At 48.0% G+C, this 18,715-nt stretch overlaps 2 protein-coding genes across 2 annotated transcripts; one reads left to right on the top strand and one right to left on the bottom strand.

The window, feature by feature from the left end:
- The first annotated feature begins 6,430 nt into the window (after positions 1-6,430).
- LOC123124442 (wall-associated receptor kinase 2) lies at positions 6,431-12,026 on the top strand. The gene is made up of 3 exons (XM_044545058.1): positions 6,431-7,342; positions 10,600-10,764; positions 10,903-12,026. The coding sequence occupies exons 1-3, from the start codon at positions 6,445-6,447 to the stop codon at positions 12,024-12,026; spliced, it is 2,187 nt and encodes a 728-aa protein (XP_044400993.1). The 5' UTR covers positions 6,431-6,444.
- Positions 12,027-12,206: 180 nt separating this feature from the next.
- LOC123124443 (uncharacterized) lies at positions 12,207-12,960 on the bottom strand. Its single transcript, XM_044545059.1, has one exon. The coding sequence runs from the start codon at positions 12,798-12,800 to the stop codon at positions 12,444-12,446; it is 357 nt and encodes a 118-aa protein (XP_044400994.1). The 5' UTR covers positions 12,801-12,960; the 3' UTR covers positions 12,207-12,443.
- Positions 12,961-18,715: the final 5,755 nt, after the last annotated feature.

Raw genomic sequence — 18,715 nt, 5'->3', positions numbered from 1 at the left:
CCAATCGTGAAAGATCGGGCCACTAGGGTTCTACCCTACATCGATTCACCATGCCGTTGTGCCTAGCGCGCGCAGCTCCAGGCCTGCAGGTCGTGAGTTTGAGTTCTCCTCGTGCAGGATTTTTCGTTTATGTTATTTGTTCGTTCAATTCGCCGGAAACTTTCAAACAAGTCAGTGGAAAACTTGCGAACGGAAAAAAAATCCCTCTCAATAGCGTTTTTCCCGCGAAATAATGGGCATTTATGTGATTACATATAAAGCTAGGGGTCTAGGGGTTTTCTGCAAAAAAAACTGCCACATAGGCACCTGACAGGCGGGCCCCCTCGGTCGGATACACTGTCAATACATATTTATACGCGATTTAGACCTTTTTGTAATGGCTAGCACCAAACTTGATACTGACATGCAAAAATTAGCAATTGTGGTACCAATCTATATGTGATGCCCTAATTGTGGTACTTCTGTGCAATTAACTCCCTTGGTTGGAATGGAAGGACTCTACCAAATTGTGGGTTCGGTTGGTAAACCCGTGCAACAAGGCTATATGGATCTGTTCTATGCCTCCACCACAATAATAGTTGTCAATGGTACAACAACACCATTCAAGTACGCTCCCTCGTCGCAAGGAAAGAGACCGTAGGATGTTGCTCCTATCATCTTTGTGGGATGCAAGCACAAATGTTGGCCTGTGTCCGAGGCCATGAGGGACAACGCTTGGGCGAGCAAGATCAACCCTTCGGTGGAGCTCACTTTGGGCCACCTTATCGAGTTTGTGGACCTTCGGGTCCGCTTGGAGCACTTCCATCTTCATTCGGATGCGGAAGATGACATCTTGTTGAAACTTGAGACCAACGGCGAGTACTCGGCAGCGTTTGCGTACAAGGCACAATTCCTAGGCTCCCCGTTGACCACCACGAACAAGACCGTTTGCAAGGTTTGGGCTCCCCCCCTCCCCAAGGTCAAGTTATCCTCCTTGCTAGCGCTGCCAACTAGGTATTGGACGGTGGACCGATTGCAAACGGGGATGGCCTAATTGTGGGCTATCCATGTGCAATGAAAGGGAGCCAATGAGACCCTCCCCTCCCCCAATATTTTCTACAAATGTCGCTTGACTTTGAGAGTGTGGAGGATTGTGGAGGATTGGCTCATTTTGGCAAACTTACCGATTGATCAATGGGCAAATGAGTGTTGTATCAAGAAGTGGTGGACCAACATGTCAAGACCCAACACGCCTCACCGTAAGGCCATGGCCACCCTCACCATGCATGTCGCTTGGGTCATTTGGAATGACACGAATGCGAGAGTGTTTTGAAAAAAAAATCGATGACACCATTCTACATTCTAAAGTTTATTAAGGATGAGGCCAAACTTTGGGTCACCGCCGGGGCTAGGCACTTGGGCCCTATGATGTCGTTAGAGTAATCGATTAAATCACTATTAAGGATGAAGGCCTCCTCAGGGAGAAGACTCGTTTATGTTACTTGTTTGTTCAATTCGCCGGAAACTTTCAAACAAGTCCGTGAAAAACTTGCGAACGAAAAAAAATCCCTCTCAATAGCGTTTTTCCCGCGAAATAATGGGCATTTATGTGATTACATATAAAGCTAGGGGTTATCTGCAAAAAAAACTGCCACATAGGCACCTGACTAGCGGGCCCCCTCGGTCAGATACACTGTGAATATGTATTTATACGCGATTTAGACCTTTTTGTAATGGCTAGCACCAAACTTGGTACCGACATGCAAAAATTAGCAATCGTGGTACCAATCTACATGTGATGCCCCAGTTGTGGTACTTCTGTGCAATTAACTCCCTTGGTTGGAATGGAAGGACTCTACCAAATTGTGGGTTGGGTTGGTAAACCTGTGCAACAAGGCTATATGGATCTGTTCTATGCCTCCACCACAATAATAGTTGTCAATGGTACAACAACACCATTCAAGTACGCTCCCTCGTCGCAAGGAAAGAGACCGTAGGATGTTGCTCCTCTCATCTTTGTGGGATGCAAGCGCAAATGTTGGGCTGTGTCCGAGGCCATGAGTGACAACGCTTGGGTGAGAAAGATCAACCCTTCCGTGGAGCTCACTTTGGGCCACATTATCGAGTTTGTGGACCTTCGGGTCCACTTGGAGCACTTCCATCTTCATCCGGATGCGCAAGATGACATCTTGTTGAAATTTGAGACCAACGGCAAGTACTCGGTGGCGTTTGCGTACAAGGCACAATTCCTAGGCTCCATGTTGACCACCACGAACAAGACCGTTTGCAAGGTTTGGGCTCCCCCCCCCCCCTCCCCAAGGTCAAGTTATCCGCCTGGCTAGCGCTGCGAACTAGGTATTGGACAGCGGACCGATTGCAAACGGGGATGGCCTAATTGTGGGCTATGCATGTGCAATGAAAGGGAGCCAATGAGACCCTCCCCCTCCCCCAATATTTTCTACAAATGTCGTTTGACTTTGAGAGTGTGGAGGAATGTGGAGGATTGGCTCATTTTGGCAAACTTGCCGATGGATCAATGGGCAAATGAGTGTTGTATCAAGAAGTGGTGGACCAACATGTCAAGACCCAACACGCCTAACCGTAAGGACATGGCCACCCTCACCATGCATGTCGCTTGGGTCATTTGGAATGACACGAATGCGAGAGTGTTTTGAAAAAAAAATCGATGACACCATTCTACATTCTAAAGTTTATTAAGGATGAGGCCAAACTTTGGGTCACCGCCGTGGCTAGGCACTTGGGCGCTATGATGTCGTGAGAGTAATCGATTAAATCACTATTAAGGATGAAGGCCTCCTCAGGGAGAAGACTTGTTTCTGTTATTTGTTTGTTCAATTCGCCGGAAACTTTCAAACAAGTCCGTGGAAAACTTGCGAACGGAAAAAAATCCCTCTTGATAGCGTTTTTCCCGTGAAATAATGGGGATTTATGTGATTACATATAAAGCTAGGGGTTTTCTGCAAAAAAACTGCCACATAGGCACCTGACAGGCGGGCCCCCTCGGTCAGATACACCGTGAATACGTATTTATACGCGATTTAGACCTTTTGTAATGGCTAGCACCAAACTTGGTACTGACATGCAAAAATTAGCAATCGTGGTACCAATCTACATGTGATGCCCCAGTTGTGGTACTTCTGTGCAATTAACTCCCTTGGTTGGAATGGAAGGACTCTACCAAATTGTGGGTTGGGTTGGTAAACCTGTGCAACAAGGCTATATGGATCTGTTCTATGCCTCCACCACAATAATAGTTGTCAATGGTACAACAACACCATTCAAGTACGCTCCCTCCTCGCAAGGAAAGAGATCGTAGGATGTTGCTCCGCTCATCTTTGTGGGATGCAAGCGCAGATGTTAGCCTGTGTCCGAGGCCATGAGGGACAACGCTTGGGCGAGCAAGATCAACCCTTCCGTGGAGCTCACTTTGGGCCACATTATCGAGTTTGTGGACCTTCGGGTCCGCTTGGAGCACTTCCATCTTCATTTGGATGCGGAAGATGACATCTTGTTGAAATTTGAGACCAACGGCGAGTACTCGGTGGCGTTTGCGTACAAGGCACAATTCCTAGGCTCCACGTTGACCACCACGAACAAGACCGTTTGCAAGGTTTGGGCTCCCCCCTCCCCAAGGTCAAGTTATCCGCCTGGCTAGCGCTGCCAACTAGGTATTGGACGGCGGACCGATTGCAAACGGGGATGGCCTAATTGTGGGCTATGCATGTGCAATGAAAGGGAGCCAATGAGACCCTCCCCCTCCCCCAATATTTTCTACAAATGTCGTTTGACTTTGAGAGTGTGGAGGATTGGCTCATTTTGGCAAACTTGCCGATGGATCAATGGGCAAATGAGTGTTTTATCAAGAAGTGGTGGGCCAACATGTCAAGACCCACACGCCTCACCGTAAGGCCATGGCCACCCTCACCATGCATGTCGCTTGGGTCATTTGGAATGACACGAATGCGGGAGTGTTTTGAAAAAAAATTCGATGACACCATTCTACATTCTAAAGTTTATTAAGGATGAGGCCAAACTTTGGGTCACCGCCGGGGCTAGGCACTTGAGCGCTATGATGCCGTGAGAGTAATTGATTAAATCACTATTAAGGACGAAGGCCTCCTCAGGGAGAAGACTCGTGAGAGTATCAAGGCTGTTGAGGAGTATTTGTATTGGTCTAGGAGTCATTATTAGTCTATGTTTAGTTTCCTTGCACCTCAAGTTATGTGTGAAACCCCTTGGGACTTGGGACTTCAATAAAGTTAAGTTGCTTTCCTAACATAGTATTAGAGCCTAGGTTTAGGACTCGGACGCCACAACTGGTCCTTATGATCCACTAGATTTTTTTCTCGATCAGTCTGTTCTTCTATGGGTCGATCTTGTCTTCCGTCGTCGTTCGGCGGGCCGCTGCTACTCCACGGCTCCACCAACCCCGCGATCTGCCCAATGCGTGACGGCCGCGTGGGCGTGTCGACTGCTTGCCCAGCTGCTTCGGCATGGGCTGCCGTTCCTGCTACTACATGGTGCTCCTCTTGGCTATCGCTGCCTCTGCTTCGCACATGATGCTTGCTTTTGCGTGCTACCTTGGCCGCAGCATGTGCTGCTCTGCTCCTGCATGTCCATCTGCGTACTACTGTTGTTCCCGTTGCCCTTTGTTGTGTCTTGGTCCACTGTCTTCAATAAAGTTAAGTTGCTTTCCTAACAAAGGCCACCTACGGGTGAATATTCCTCTTGTGGAATTCAAGCCCTCCTTGTCCTAAGACTTGGGGGAAGAACTCTCTCTTGTTTCATCTCTTTCTTTGGATGATTTGGATCAAGGATCTATCTGTGCGTATATTTTATTGCATCTACATGGGTTGATTTGTGTGTTTCCCTAGTGTTTTCTCTCGATACCCCCTTGTGCTCTTTGTGTTCATCCTCAAATCAGTTTCCAATGCGTGAAAATTGGGCCACCATAGGGTTTGCCCCATATCATATGTTTTCACTCAAAATTTTAAGACTGTCTCACAATACTATTACTGCATCACATTCGTACAATTTTGTCTTTTTTGAAAGAAAAATAAACAAAGTCAAACTTTTAAAACATTTTGAGCACTCAATTTATTATGACAGATATATAAAAATGGCAAAATATGTTGTGTCACTACTAGCCAAACTATGCAAAAATCTTTACATCACATGAATGGTTAACGTGTGTGTGGTTCCCTTTTTTCACATCCAACACCTTAAGAAACCAATGCCTCATTTGTTTCGTAGGATTTGCATGTCACAGGAATAGGAAATGCATAGGAATAGGGTGCCCAGTCTAGCTCAATCCTATGAAAAGAAAAATCCTCAGGAATAAGGAATAGAGAGCATTCGGTTTACCCCATAGGAAAAGTACAGGAATGTACTAGTCATTAGCTCATTTATTTATTACTAGGTGCTCAACTAGCCCGCTCACAGCCCGTATGCCGTTTTTCTGCAGCCGGACATGGAGGGCTGCTCGGCGCTTCACACGCTTAGGATTTTTTTCCAAGAGGTCCGACTGGATGCAATAAATCCTCTGGAATATGGTAGTTAGGAATAGAATCCTCGGGATTTTGTAATCTCAATTCCTGTAAACTGAATGATCCTTACAGGAAAAAATCCTGAGATCTAAAATCCTGTAAAAATCTTCTAAGAATCCTACAAAACGAATGAGGCCCAAAGGTTTTTCTTTCCTAGAATCTTTGCCCATACAGAAAAAGCTGCAGTCCACTTTGCTATGCCACTGAATTAAGTAAACACAGGGTGTATGAACAGTACTTGAGTAGCCACATGCCGATTTCCATTTATATTGCCAAAGTGCCACTCACGCACTATACATCATGGTCTCACTAACTTTGATCAACAACAACAATAATGTGCAAACAATATTTCATTTCTCTAAGCATATGGCCGGCCCCTTGGTCGCTGGCTAACATGGCTTTAACCCCAAAAGGAATATCCCAAAAATATAAAACTCGAAAAGGGAAGGGAAAGAAGTGTGAAAAATCTGTAGCTTTTGGAGCTAGCAGTGGCCGGAATCATGGTGGAGAACCATGCATCCTGGACACTGATTTCTTGCTGGAGGATCGAACACTACTCGTACTAACCACCTCCTCGATCGCTTAGACATAAATAAGAGTATGCATGGCTACTTGATTATTATGGTGAGACATTACATTAGTAAACCAAAAGCATGACTGGCGTGTACGTGACCTAGTTACCGTGTGATCGGCACGGTGGATTAATCAATTCCGTGCATGGTGACTTTAAACGTGCGGGACATATTGCGAGAGAATCGAAGTTTCTTTACGCAGGTGGCATCTTTTTCTCCCGTCTTCGGGGTGGCACGTAAGAATTATTCCCCGGACTATATATTTTAGGCGCGGAATAACCACCGCCGACAGAGCTGAGTGAGTCCATCGTGTCCAGTCCAGGCGAATGAAAATGCAGATGCTGCTTCCACTAGTTACCACCACGGTGCTCCTCTCGATCCCAGCATGGCAGCCGTTGGCCGCGGCGCCGGCGTGCCAGCGGAAGTGCGGCGGGGTGGACATCCCGTACCCCTTCGGCATCGGCCGCGGCTGCTTCCTGGACACGGGGGACAGGACCTTCGAGGTCACCTGCCGCAAAGCCACCGCTTCCGACGACGCCCGGCCCTTCGTCGACGGCTTCGAGGTGCTCGGCATTGACCCGGGCCGCGGCAAGATACGCATCCGCAGCCCGGTCAGCTCGTGGTGCTACGACGGCGCGAGGCGGTCCATGGGCGCGCCGGACGCGTGGTCCTTCAACTCGACAGCGCTCCGCGTCTCGGACGCGGACAACAAGCTCGCCGTCGTCGGGTGCAGCGCGCTCGCCTACATCGGGTCGCAGGACGGCGCCGTCGAGAACCGGTACGTGGTGGGGTGCCACGCCGAGTGCGCGAGCGCGGCGTCGCTGTCCGACGGCCCGTGCAACGGCACGGGATGCTGCCTCACGCCGGTGCCCCCGGGGATCAGCTCCTTCGACGTGGCCTTCGACGACGCCTACAACAACTCCGCTGTCGCCGGTTTCAGCCGGTGCAGCTACGCCGTGCTGGTGGAGGCGGCGGCGTTCGAGTTCCGGGCGACCTACGTCACCACCGGCGCGCTCGGGGACGCGGGCGGCGTTCAGCTGCCGGCGGTGCTGGACTGGGCGGTGGGCAACCAGACGTGCCGGGATGCGTTGCGGAAGAAGACGGGCGCGTACGCCTGCGCAAGTGCCAACAGCGAGTGCATCGACGCCAAGAACGGCCCGGGCTACCTCTGTAACTGCTCCAAAGGGTACCAAGGAAACCCTTACGTCATCCATGGCTGCCAAGGTTAGCTTCTCACCGGTTTTGCTGAATCTTTTGATCCATTCATTGTCTTGCGGAAATCTATGTGTTTCCCCATTGCTGTTCAGGCTCAACCTTTTCTTGGGGGCAATGTGTCGTTAGCAATAGTTTCAAAAGTAAAAAGTAAAATTATGTTTTGAAAATGCCTCGAATCATATCAATTTTGCGGCACATTACTTACTTCTTACACTAGCAAATATGACATGCGAAGTAAAGAGACAGAAAATTAAATATATTCATACATTGTAACGAGACAAACAAATTTTTGAATGCCCCAAGGCAATGTGCTTCTTTTTAGGGGTAAGACAAGGCAGTGTGCTTTGTCGTCATACTCTAGCACGCTGCACTAGAAAGCCCCCCTTTGCACCGACTTGTAATTTTGCGGACTTAAAACGTCACTGGACGTCACTCTACTCTCATCAACACATAGTGCATGTACCATACCCACACTCATGCACCCTTGTCGAAGACCCACCCATGTCATGGGTCCTCCTCGCCATGAGAACCTCTCCCTGCACATACTCATATTTACTTGTACAGATGGTGGGAATGTCTCACTCGCATCTAATGCATGCATCGTCCCCCCACAAAAATGAAAGCATAAGGAGTGTATTGTAGTTAAAAATCCCGAGTCGATACCCAAATACTCCGACTAAGTGAAAAAATGAACTAAGTTCGGTCAGATCAATTGTGTTCCAGCTAAACGGTATAAACACCAATGGACCTCACATCTTGCTAGGGATGCAAGGCAGTGCCTGAACCCGTCTCACATCTTGCTAGGTGTACACCAAACACTCACCCTGCTGCACCCTATTGGACCCACGCAGTACAGACTTTTCATGTTTCTCTCCAATTTTCGAAAGGTTCCAGAAGTTTATTCATCTAGTCTTTTCTTTTTTTCTGTGTTTTCCCTTCTTGTTTCGTTAGTTTACTTTGGTTCTTCAGTTTTGTTATTTTCCTTTTTTTAGTTCATTATTTTTCAAATAAATGAAAAGTTTGTGAAAATCAAGACCAGTTTTTAAATTCATAATATATATATTTTTTAATTCATTTTTCTTATAAATTTGTGAAAATAAATAAATTATGGAACAAAATTTAAAATTCATCGTTTTTTCAAATTTGTGTGCATTTTTAAAATTCTACAACTTTAAAGTTCGTGAATAGTTTTTTATAAAATTCTAATATTTTTTAAAAATCGTGCACATTTTTTAAATTCTATAGCTTATTTTCTACTTTAAATAAATCCACGAACATTTTTTTAATTCAAGAACATATTTTAAAATCGTCGAACATTTTATAAATTCTTACAGTAGCTGGTTTCAGGGAAAAACCTACTCAAAAAGGTCGACCCAGCACACCTACAGTAGCCTGCTCCATCCCAACAAACCCGACTGACAAAACAGTTTTTTTAGAAACACATTCATACTCATAATAATTAAGGTACCCTAATTTGAATCTAAGACCCGAAAAATACAAATTAACTCCTATAACTAAAATAAAATCTCTTCGAAACACCTTCTTCACAGTATCAATCTCTACTAGAAGAAATACTTCAACACTTCAAAAAAGAGAGAAGAAATACTTGAAAGACTTTGGTAAAGATGTTTATAATTGGACTGGAGCAACAATGTTGTCACTCTTTCACTCGCATGAACATTACCAATAATAATTTTTGAAAGTGCTTTGAGTCGTCCATTCAAAAAGATGGGAAGTCTTGATCGATGAATGTACTTGGGCTAGGGATGATCCCCTAGAAGTACAGGCATCGAATCATGATATCTTCACCATGGTGTCAATGAAAAATTTCGCCTCCACAAAGAACCAAACCAATACAAAAAGCATGGCACACCAACATAAACTCATCAGATCCGAATAAATCGGATCTGCGATGACAGGAAAACTCTCTAACCTCAAGGCACTGCATCACCCACACAGTCCGCGTTCATGAGGCTCCTGGAGAGTTCCTAATTGGCGCCTTGGGTGCCAGCTAAGACAGCTGGCTGGCACCCACGCGCAGGAGAGTATGGGCTAACCCAGCTACATTTTGTTTTAATCAGTTAACTAGCGGACCTGCTAGGATTGACTGGCGACCACGGAGAGTTGAACGTTGGATTTACAGAATAAAAAAGAAGATTTTGAAAATCCTGAAGAAAACATTTAAAAAAATCATCTAATTTGAAAGAATATTTATAACTTTGGAAAAAAAAGTCCATGAATCTAAAAAAAGTTCACGATTTTAAAAAGTTTGTAATTTGGAAAAACACAAAAATGAAAGAAAATTCACGAATTTTAGAAAAGTTCACATGATTTGAAAAAGATTGTAATTTGAAAAGGTTCCATTTTTTTTGGAAATTCACTCAAATTTAAGAAAAGTTCATAAAATTTGGAAAGGAAAAACAATTTTTAAAAAGTTTGTGAAATTGTGAAAAGTTCACGAATTTTATTAGAATAAAAAATGAAAAAAAGAAAGAAAGTACTCCCTCCGTTTCTAAATATAAGTTTTTTAGAGATTCCGCTATGGACTATATACGAAGCAAAATGAGTGATACGTCTGTATACATTCGTATGTAGTTTGTAGTGAAAACTCTAAAAAAAACTTATATTTAGAAACGGATGGAGTAGAAAAAAAATGAAAACTAAGACTGAAAAAAAATGAAAACTAAAAGAGAAAATGAAAAGTGAAAAGAAAATAAGAAAATTGGCAAAACCCGTACTAGGGAAAAAAATGTCAGAACAAATCATGGGGAGGTTCCCTGCAAAATCGATGAAAAAATAACATGGGGCGGTCCATTCACATACACAGTGTTGTGGAGGGGTATGTGCCGGTCTGCAATTTGCACTATAACCGACGGTTAAGAGCCAAATAGGAGTTGGGAGACTGTTGTGCATATCACGGGATAGGACGTCCGAGTGAGACGCGGGTTGAGATCCTCTGCAGTACTGTACAGTGCAGTACAACGGATGACATGTGGGTCCCGGATCCTAACCCGTGAGGCGCTAGGGCTATTTCTCATCCATTGCGAGACGTAAGTTGGTATCTCCTCCGGACGCAAGGAAGTGGGCCGGTCACTGTAGTGCCTCTGGCTCAATTTTTTTCCTGTGTATTTCTTATCGGTTTTCCTGTGTATTTCATTTTGTCGTTGTTAACAAATGAAAAACACGAAGTTAGGCTTTATAGTGTACACTGATCTTTAATTTGGTACGTATCTCAACAAACCAATTATTTGTCTTTGCCATGGCAGATATTAACGAGTGTGAGGAGAAGGCGTCGTATCCATGTGCCATTCGTGATTCCTGTATCAACACGATCGGAGGGTACAAATGCCCATGCCCTGCACAAAAGCGAGGCTATTCTGATGGAACATGCGAAGCGGATAAATCCATAACTAAATTGCAAGTCGCCATAGGTATGATCGACATTGTCATCTTCATCTCAATTTCATTTCATTCCAGGAAAAAAATGTCGGCACAAAACAATATTAGTATTATTTCATCAATTCGACAATAAAACCAGGAAATGATTTCTTCTTCTTCAATTTCTACAGGTTTTAGCATCGGCGTAGTTATGCTGGCACTGGGCATGAGCTGCACCTACGCCATCCAAGAGAAGCGGCGAGTCGCCGTCGTCAAGACACGGCACTTCCGGCAGCACGGCGGCCAGCTGCTGTTCGAGGAGATGAAGAAGTCCAACAAACAGGGAATGTCCTTCACGCTGTTCACCAAGCAGGAGCTGCAGGAGGCCACCGGCAACTTCGACGAGCGGCACGTGCTGGGCAAGGGCGGCAACGGCACCGTGTACCGTGGCACGCTCCAGGACGGCACGGCGGTGGCGATCAAGCGGTGCAGGATCGCCGGCGAGGACGAGCGGCAGCAGCGGGAGTTCGGCATGGAGACGCTCATCCTCTCCCAGATCAACCACAAGAACATCGTGAAGCTCTACGGGTGCTGCCTCGAGGTGGAGGTGCCCATGCTCGTCTACCAGTTCATCCCCAACGGCACCCTCTACCAGCTCATCCACGGCGGCGCCGCCGTCGTGCCGTTCGCGGTGCGTCTGCGGATCGCGCACGAGACGGCCGAGGCGCTGGCGTACCTGCACTCGATGGCATCGCCGCCGATCATCCACGGCGACGTCAAGTCCCCCAACATCCTCCTCGACGAGAACTACGGCGCCAAGGTGTCCGACTTCGGGGCGTCGTCGCTGGCACCGGCGCCGACGGACGAGGCGCACCTGGTGACGTTCGTGCAGGGGACGTGCGGGTACCTGGACCCGGAGTACATGCAGACGTGCCGGCTGACGGAGAAGAGCGACGTGTACAGCTTCGGCGTGGTGCTCCTGGAGCTGCTCACGTCGCGGAAGGCGCTGAACCTCGCCGCCCCCGACGACGAGAAGAGCGTCGTCGCGAGCTTCCTGACGGCGGCGAGGGACGGCAGGCTGGACGGCCTGCTGGACGCGCGGATCAAGAGCGAGGTGAGGGCGGAGACGCTGGAGCAGGTGGCCAAGCTCGCGAAGCTGTGCCTGGAGATGTCCGGCGAGAGAAGGCCCTCCATGCGAGAGGTCGCCGAGGAGCTTGACGGGATCAGGAAGGCGTCGTCACAGAACCCATGCTTACTAGGTGAGGGTGAAGAAGCTCTGTCAGGCTACTCTGTTGTGGATATGTGTGACTGGTGAGAATGATCAGACAGACCTACTCCTTAATTTGCTGGATGGATTTGGACGCGATGGGGTTGGAGATTCTTGATTAGATCACCAAACATGCACTGCTCAGTTTGACTGAGATGTACATTGCGTGGTAGCTTACTTACTAGTATTAGGATTAGTAAAGCAGGTTTGACAAATGCACAGCACAGTGATAACGACATAATTTTTTTTCTATGATGAACAACTGGACTGTGTGCATATCTCCGTTGTTTCTTGTGAGAATATTTCAGATTAACCACCGAGTATCATCAATGTGTCCAAAAAAATGAACATCATCTATGACCGAGAGAAAACGAAGCCGGGGCATAATACGTGTTCAGAAGCGGGAGGCGTGCGTCGCACAGCAGAGGGGAAGGACACGGCCACACGGGCTTGCTCCAATGACGACTAATAGCCGTGGCGGCGGCCGACGGCGATCGCCCGGACGAAGCACGCGGAGGCACCGACGGAGAGTGCCGCGAATGCCGGCGGCACGATGATGTCGGCGCAGGTCCGGCCGGCCATCCTCGCCGGCACGCAGACGTGGTCCCCTCCGCCGTCGAGCGGCACGCGCACCGACCCGGCCGCGCACCCGCCGCCGGCCAGCGCCCACACGAACGCGGCCTCCGGCGCGAACGACGCCACCGACACGGCCAGCGCCAGCGCGCCGGCCCACGCCGCGGCGTGGCGCGCCGCCGGGCCCCAGCACGGCCACCACCACCGCTCCCCGGCCCCCACCAGCAGCGCCCCCACGAGCGGATGCATCGGTCGAGGGAGGGCTCGAGATCGCTCGCTCGGCTCGACCTTGATTTTCTTGGCCTCCCTGCAGAGGATCGAGTCGAGTTGGAGCCGCCGCGCAACTGGCGTTGCGAGTTGCGAGCCGTCCGTGCGGCGCGCGGGGTGGTGGTTATGTACGCAGCGCGGAGGCGAGTGAAGCGGCTGCGTCGCGCGTCGTGGGGGACGGACGGAGGTAGGGGCAGATAGAATGGAGAGGTTATACGTTACGCATACGTGGCCGTTGAGTAGGTGAGCGGAGGGAAGAGGGGCCGCGGGGTTTCTAAACCGGCCTTGTTGAAACGAGAGGTCGGTCCAAGGAGACGTGTTGGGTGCGTAAATTGCCCTGCGCCCGCGCTATCTAGGTGTCGTGTTTTTCTTTTTTTCTTGATCGAGCGGTTTGAAATCATGGGCTAAGATGTGGAGCGTTGATGTACCATCGAAAGTTAAAATGTTATACATCCTAAAAAAAAAATGTTACCGTGGCGGCTCTCTCGTAAGTCCATCCCGACTTCTGATCTTCTTTGTTCCGCAACTCCGCCGGCGAGTCCGGTCCAAGGTTGCGGAGCGAATGCAAGCGTCGTAGACGAAGTAGTCGAACACGCAAAAGTAGATGAACACAAGGAAGTACGAAGGAGACTATCTTTATTAATCAATGATCAGGGGTTACAATGATTGCTCATCGTCTCTTTATATAGGGGTAAAGGGTCAAGGGATAAGTACCCACTTAACGTAAAGTGTGGAAACGGGAGGGGCTAGCCCGTGCGATACGCACGCGGCCGCCGCCACCCCTCGAGGGGGCCCAGTTTCCCAACACTCCCCCTTGGGTAATTATCCGTATATCCATGCCTCGAAACTCCGAAAAACCCAGTGGGAAAAAATATGGAAAAAGAGCACACAGTATACGTTGTTGTATTGCACGAATTGCCTCGTCAAAAACCTCGTGTGAGAAACATCAGGAAAACTCACTCAAGGGAAAAATAGTACAATCCACTCAACCATCAAGTTGAGTACTCGATCATCAGGATCGAGATTTTAACGACGAGTTTGTGAAGTTTCTCCCCCTGAACCTTGCATCTCTCTAAGTCTCATCATACTGATTCCACGCACACACCTCTCTAAGGTTGACGCCAGTAATGATTTAGTGAACATATCAGCAGATTGTCACAGGACTTAGTATGCAAAACTCTCACCTCGTTCAACTGTTGCAGCTCATGTGCATAGAAGAACTTGGGACTAATATGCTTTGTGAGGTTACTCTTCACATAACCCAACTGGACTTGTGCAACACAAGCAGCATTATCTTCATAGATAATGGTAGGGGTTTGTACGGTGTTCAGCCCACATATCTGCTGAATGTGGCCGATCATCCGCCAAAGCGATACACACTCTTTTGACGCTTCGAATAGTGCCATGATTTCCGAGTGGTTCGTGGAAGTCGACAGAAGAGTTTGCTTGGACGATTTTTAGGAAAACGCAGTTCCACCACAAAGGAAAACATATCCACTCTGCGATTTGCAATCATGCGGGTCCGATAGGTACCCAGCATCGGCATAGCCTATAATAGATAGGTCTTGATTTCTTTTATAAAACAGACCAAGATCTTCGGTCCCTTGCAGGTAACGGAAGACGTCCTTGACACCTTTCCAATGCCTCTTGGTAGGTTCAGAACTGTACCGAGCAAGCAAACTGACGGCGAACGCAATGTCTGGCCGTGTACAATTTGCGAGGTACATGAGTGCTCCAACTGCACTCAGGTAAGGAACCTCTGGTCCCAGAGTTTCCTCCCCCTCTTCCTTTGGCCTGAACGGGTCCTTGTCTGGCTGTAAAGATCTTCCGACCATCGGGGTCTTAGAAGGATATGACTTGTCAAATCCAAATCTCTCCAACACCTTCTGGGTGTAGGCCGACTGGTGCACTAGAATCCCATCAGGGGAATGTTCAAGTTGCAGACCTAGACAGAACTTGGTTTTACCCAAATCCTTCATCTCGAATTCCGACATCAGGTAGGAACTCGCTTCCTCAATATCCTCAGGCGTACCGATTATGTTTAAATCGTCCACGTACACCGAGATTATACAGAATCCATCTTGGGATCGCCGTATAAAAACACATGGGCAATCTTTATTGCTCGTGTAGCCCTTCTGATGAAGGAAATCACTTAAGCGATTGTACCACATTCTACCAGACTGTCTGAGTCCGTACAGTGCCTTTTGAAGTTGAACACTGTATAGACTCCTGTTTGCTCTATCATGGTTCGGAACAGGGATACCTTCTGGAACCTTCATGTATATGTTCGAATCCAAGTTACCATACAGGTAAGCAGTGACAACATCCATTAGTTTCATTTTCAAGCCCATGTTTACTGCCATCGAGATCAAGTATCTAAAGGTAACTCCATCCATGACTGGGGAATAAGTCTCCTCAAAATCGACACCTTGTCGTTGAGTGAACCCTTGAGCGACGAGCCTTGCTTTGTACCATACTACGTTATTATTTTCATCTCTCTTTTGAACAAAAACCCACCTATGGCCAACAGGGCGAATGTGGGGAGGAGTTCGACAAACTGGTCCGAACACTTTCCTTTTGTTGAGAGATAATAATTCGGCAGTAATTGCCTGCTGCCAATCTTTCCAATCCGACCTTTTCTTGCAATCAGCGAGCGTGTTAGGCTCAGGGTCAAGATCTATGATTGAGGCAATTTTCGTAGCAAATTTAATGTCGACAATCACCGTTGCTCGGTTCAGGGACTCCCCCGTATAAATATAATTTATGGCCATTTCGTCATGGAGCGCATCCGGCGCAAACACTTGCTCTACCAAATTTCCCATTATGGGAGGAAGGTCCTTTGGATTTCCCGCGCCGATGTGTGCGCACACATCTCTGCTGGGTGTTTCCCCTATGGGAAAGTTTAAGTCCGGAATTTCGTGCATGGAATTTTCCGTACTTGTGACAGGTCTCGACTGGCTCCCCGTTTCACTTTGGGGTACTTTGGCGACAGGCTGTAATAAATCTCTCTTATCCTTTTTCGTCGGGCGTCCCCAAGTACTTGGGATTTGAGAAGCCGGATCTCTCGTCCTTTTAGGCCTTTGGACGGGAGCGGGTATGCCATCATTTTTCTTCGGTATTTCAACCCTTTCCGGTGCATTGCGCGCGTGCACATGCGATTTTGTCACAGTCTTTAAGTCGCTAAAGTGGTCAGGCAGTTGATTTGCTAATGACTGCAAATCTATTATCTTTCGGACTTCTCTCTCAGTCTCAGCAGTGCGCGGGTCATGAGCGTGGATTCCCGTGGCTTGCCACGTGATTTCTCGACTTTTAGCATCAAGGGGTTGATTCTCTCCCCCTAAAGTCGGGAAAAAATCCTCGTCAAAAATGCAATCAGCAAAACAACCCGTGTGACAGTCACCTGTCATGGGGTCCAGATACCTGATTATGGACACAGTCTCATAACCAACGTATATCCCCGACTAACGGAGCGGGCCCATCACCGATCGCTGAGGTGGTGGTATTGGTACATATACCTGGCAACCGAACCTACGAAGGTGGGAAATTTTCGGTGCCGACCCTTGCGCAAGCTGAACAGGAGAGTGGATGCTGTAGGCCGACGGTCTAAAGTTGATGAGATTGGCCGCGTGTAACACCGCGTGGCCCCAACACGTAGTTGGTAAATTACAACCCTGAAGCAGCGGTCGGGCAATGAATTTAATTCTTTTAATCAATGCCTCGGCAAGTCCATTTTGTGTATGAACATGCGGTACCGAGTGCTCAACTTTGATTCCCATTGCCATGCAATAATCATCGAACGCCTTTGAAGTAAATTCTCCGGCGTTGTCCATTCGAATAGACTTTATACGATAATTAGGGAAATTATTCCTCATTTGTATGATCTGAGAGATCAACTTTGCAAAGGCATGGTTCCGTGTTGATAGCAGGCAAACATTGGACCATTTAGAGGAAGCATCAATGAGCACCATGAAGTACTGAAACGGCCCGTTGAGGGGCTGAATTGGACCGCATATGTCCCCTTGGATACGTTCCAAGAACGCGGGGATTTCATCCCTCACCTTGAGGGGCGATGGCCTAATGACTAACTTCCCCGTGGCGTATGCGGAGCATATGAAATCATCGGGATTCGGGAAGTTATTCACGTTAACATTATGACCATGCGAGTTGTTAATTATATTTCTCATCATCCTAAGTCCGGGGTGGCCTAACCTATCGTGCCAGAGGCAGAAGAGTTCAGAGCTTCTAAAAACAGTCTTGAGGGTAGTGTACACGGGCGGTGCTACTATCTTAGTGTAGTATAGCCCTGTGTCAAACGAAGGAAGCCTTTCGATAACGTGTTTACCACTTGCATCCCGCTTTGTGATGAGTAGGCACTCCTTGCCCGTTTTCATCATCGGTCTCAATATGGAAACCATTAGCGCGGATGTCTCTAAAGCTCAAAAGAGTACGAGTCGACTCCGGGTACAACAACGCATCATTAATGATCAAAGTTGTTCCCATAGGAAGTATAATAGTGGCTCGTCCGGAGCCAACTATATGCGAACCGCAGCGGCGATTGTCATAATACTTCCCGAAGATTTTTTAATAGACTCAAAGTACTTAGTTTCTCGTAAAATGGTATGTGTGGTGGCGCTATCGGCAAGGCACGTTTCCTCCATTCGGGCACCACACGCGTTCTAAAATATGACATCCAATTAATGTATGAGGAAGAAACTACATTAAAAATAAATGCACACATCTCAGAACATAACATACTATCATGTATAAATAATGGAATAAATGAATGAAATAAATGTCATCCAATCGCCAAAGTAAAGAATAAGTTTATGCTCTCATAGAGCTTACAACCAAATCGAATTTATTGTATCAAATCACGGAATCATGATGACCAACGAGGTATGCTAAGTAGACTCGGTAAAGAAGCCATTGACTTCAGCCGCAATCTCCATACTAGTGAGTTGATCCTCCTTAGAAATCATCTTGGAGGCAGCATCAACATCTAGTTGCTCGGCACCGCCGAGGCGACCATGTGGTCAACCTCCATGGCAACGTGGGCGTCATTAGAGACCGCCAAAGCCGTCGCGATGGGAACCACGGGGGTCACCTCTATGGGCGCAGCAGGGGGCGTAGAGATCATCACGGGTGCCGCCATGGGCGCCGGTGGTGCTCCCTCCTGAACCAAGGCGAGGTGCGTCTCACGCGCCTTCCGAGCCTTATATGCATCAACGACCTCCTGTGGTGCGCGACACTGGCGGGAGAAATGCTCCACCGAGCCACACCGAAAGCAGCCCTGAGGCCTCTGACCCCCCTTGCCCGGCTTTTGCTTCTTAGCCAAGGCGGGGGGCTGAGGGCTCTTCTTCTTGCCCTTGCGGCCCCTCTTCTTCTATTGAGGCTTGCGGACTTTGAGAGCGTTCACCTCCTGACGAGAACCCCCCCAAGTGGTTGCATGACAAAGTTCTTTTTCAGAACCTCGTCCTGCGCCTCTGCCACCTGGAGGACGTCAATCAACTTTGAATACCTCGTGTAGTTTCCCTGGTGGTAGTTCCGTGAGGGCTGGACCGCATCAGGGTGGAAAGTGGATATGGTTTTCTCAACCTTCTGGGTGTCGGTAGTCTCAGTACCACACAACCGAAGAGTCGTACAAATCCGGTGCAGAGCCGAATTGTACTCCCCAACCGTCTTGAAGTCCGCAAACTTCAGACGGATCCACTCTGCCTCTGCATGTGGCTTCACAGTGTACTTCAGCCGCTCATACCGCTGCTTAAGAGCGGTCCAAGGGCCAGAAGCACTCCGCTCAGCCATATACTCGTCTTTCAGAGTAGGTGACAGGTGATGACGGAGAAAATGCAGAGCCTGCGCATTCTCAGTTTCAAACTTGGGATCAGTGGGGGCCAGCT

The sequence above is a fragment of the Triticum aestivum genome, chromosome 5D (genome assembly GCF_018294505.1).
Source record: "Triticum aestivum cultivar Chinese Spring chromosome 5D, IWGSC CS RefSeq v2.1, whole genome shotgun sequence".
NCBI lineage: Eukaryota > Viridiplantae > Streptophyta > Magnoliopsida > Poales > Poaceae > Triticum > Triticum aestivum.
The sequence above is the reverse complement of the archived record's forward strand: the minus strand, read 5'-3'. Positions and strand labels throughout refer to the sequence as shown.

What these genes read in the sequence shown, in the direction of transcription:
- LOC123124443 (XM_044545059.1), bottom strand. Translation starts at nt 12,800, where the DNA reads ATGCATCCGCTCGTGGGGGCGCTGCTGGTGGGGGCCGGGGAGCGGTGG.
- LOC123124442 (XM_044545058.1), top strand. Translation starts at nt 6,445, where the DNA reads ATGAAAATGCAGATGCTGCTTCCACTAGTTACCACCACGGTGCTCCTC. An exon ending in CGTCATCCATGGCTGCCAAG is followed by an intron (nt 7,343 to 10,599) that starts GTTAGCTTCTCA and finishes TTGCCATGGCAG; the next exon opens with ATATTAACGAGTGTGAGGAG. An exon ending in TAAATTGCAAGTCGCCATAG is followed by an intron (nt 10,765 to 10,902) that starts GTATGATCGACA and finishes CAATTTCTACAG; the next exon opens with GTTTTAGCATCGGCGTAGTT.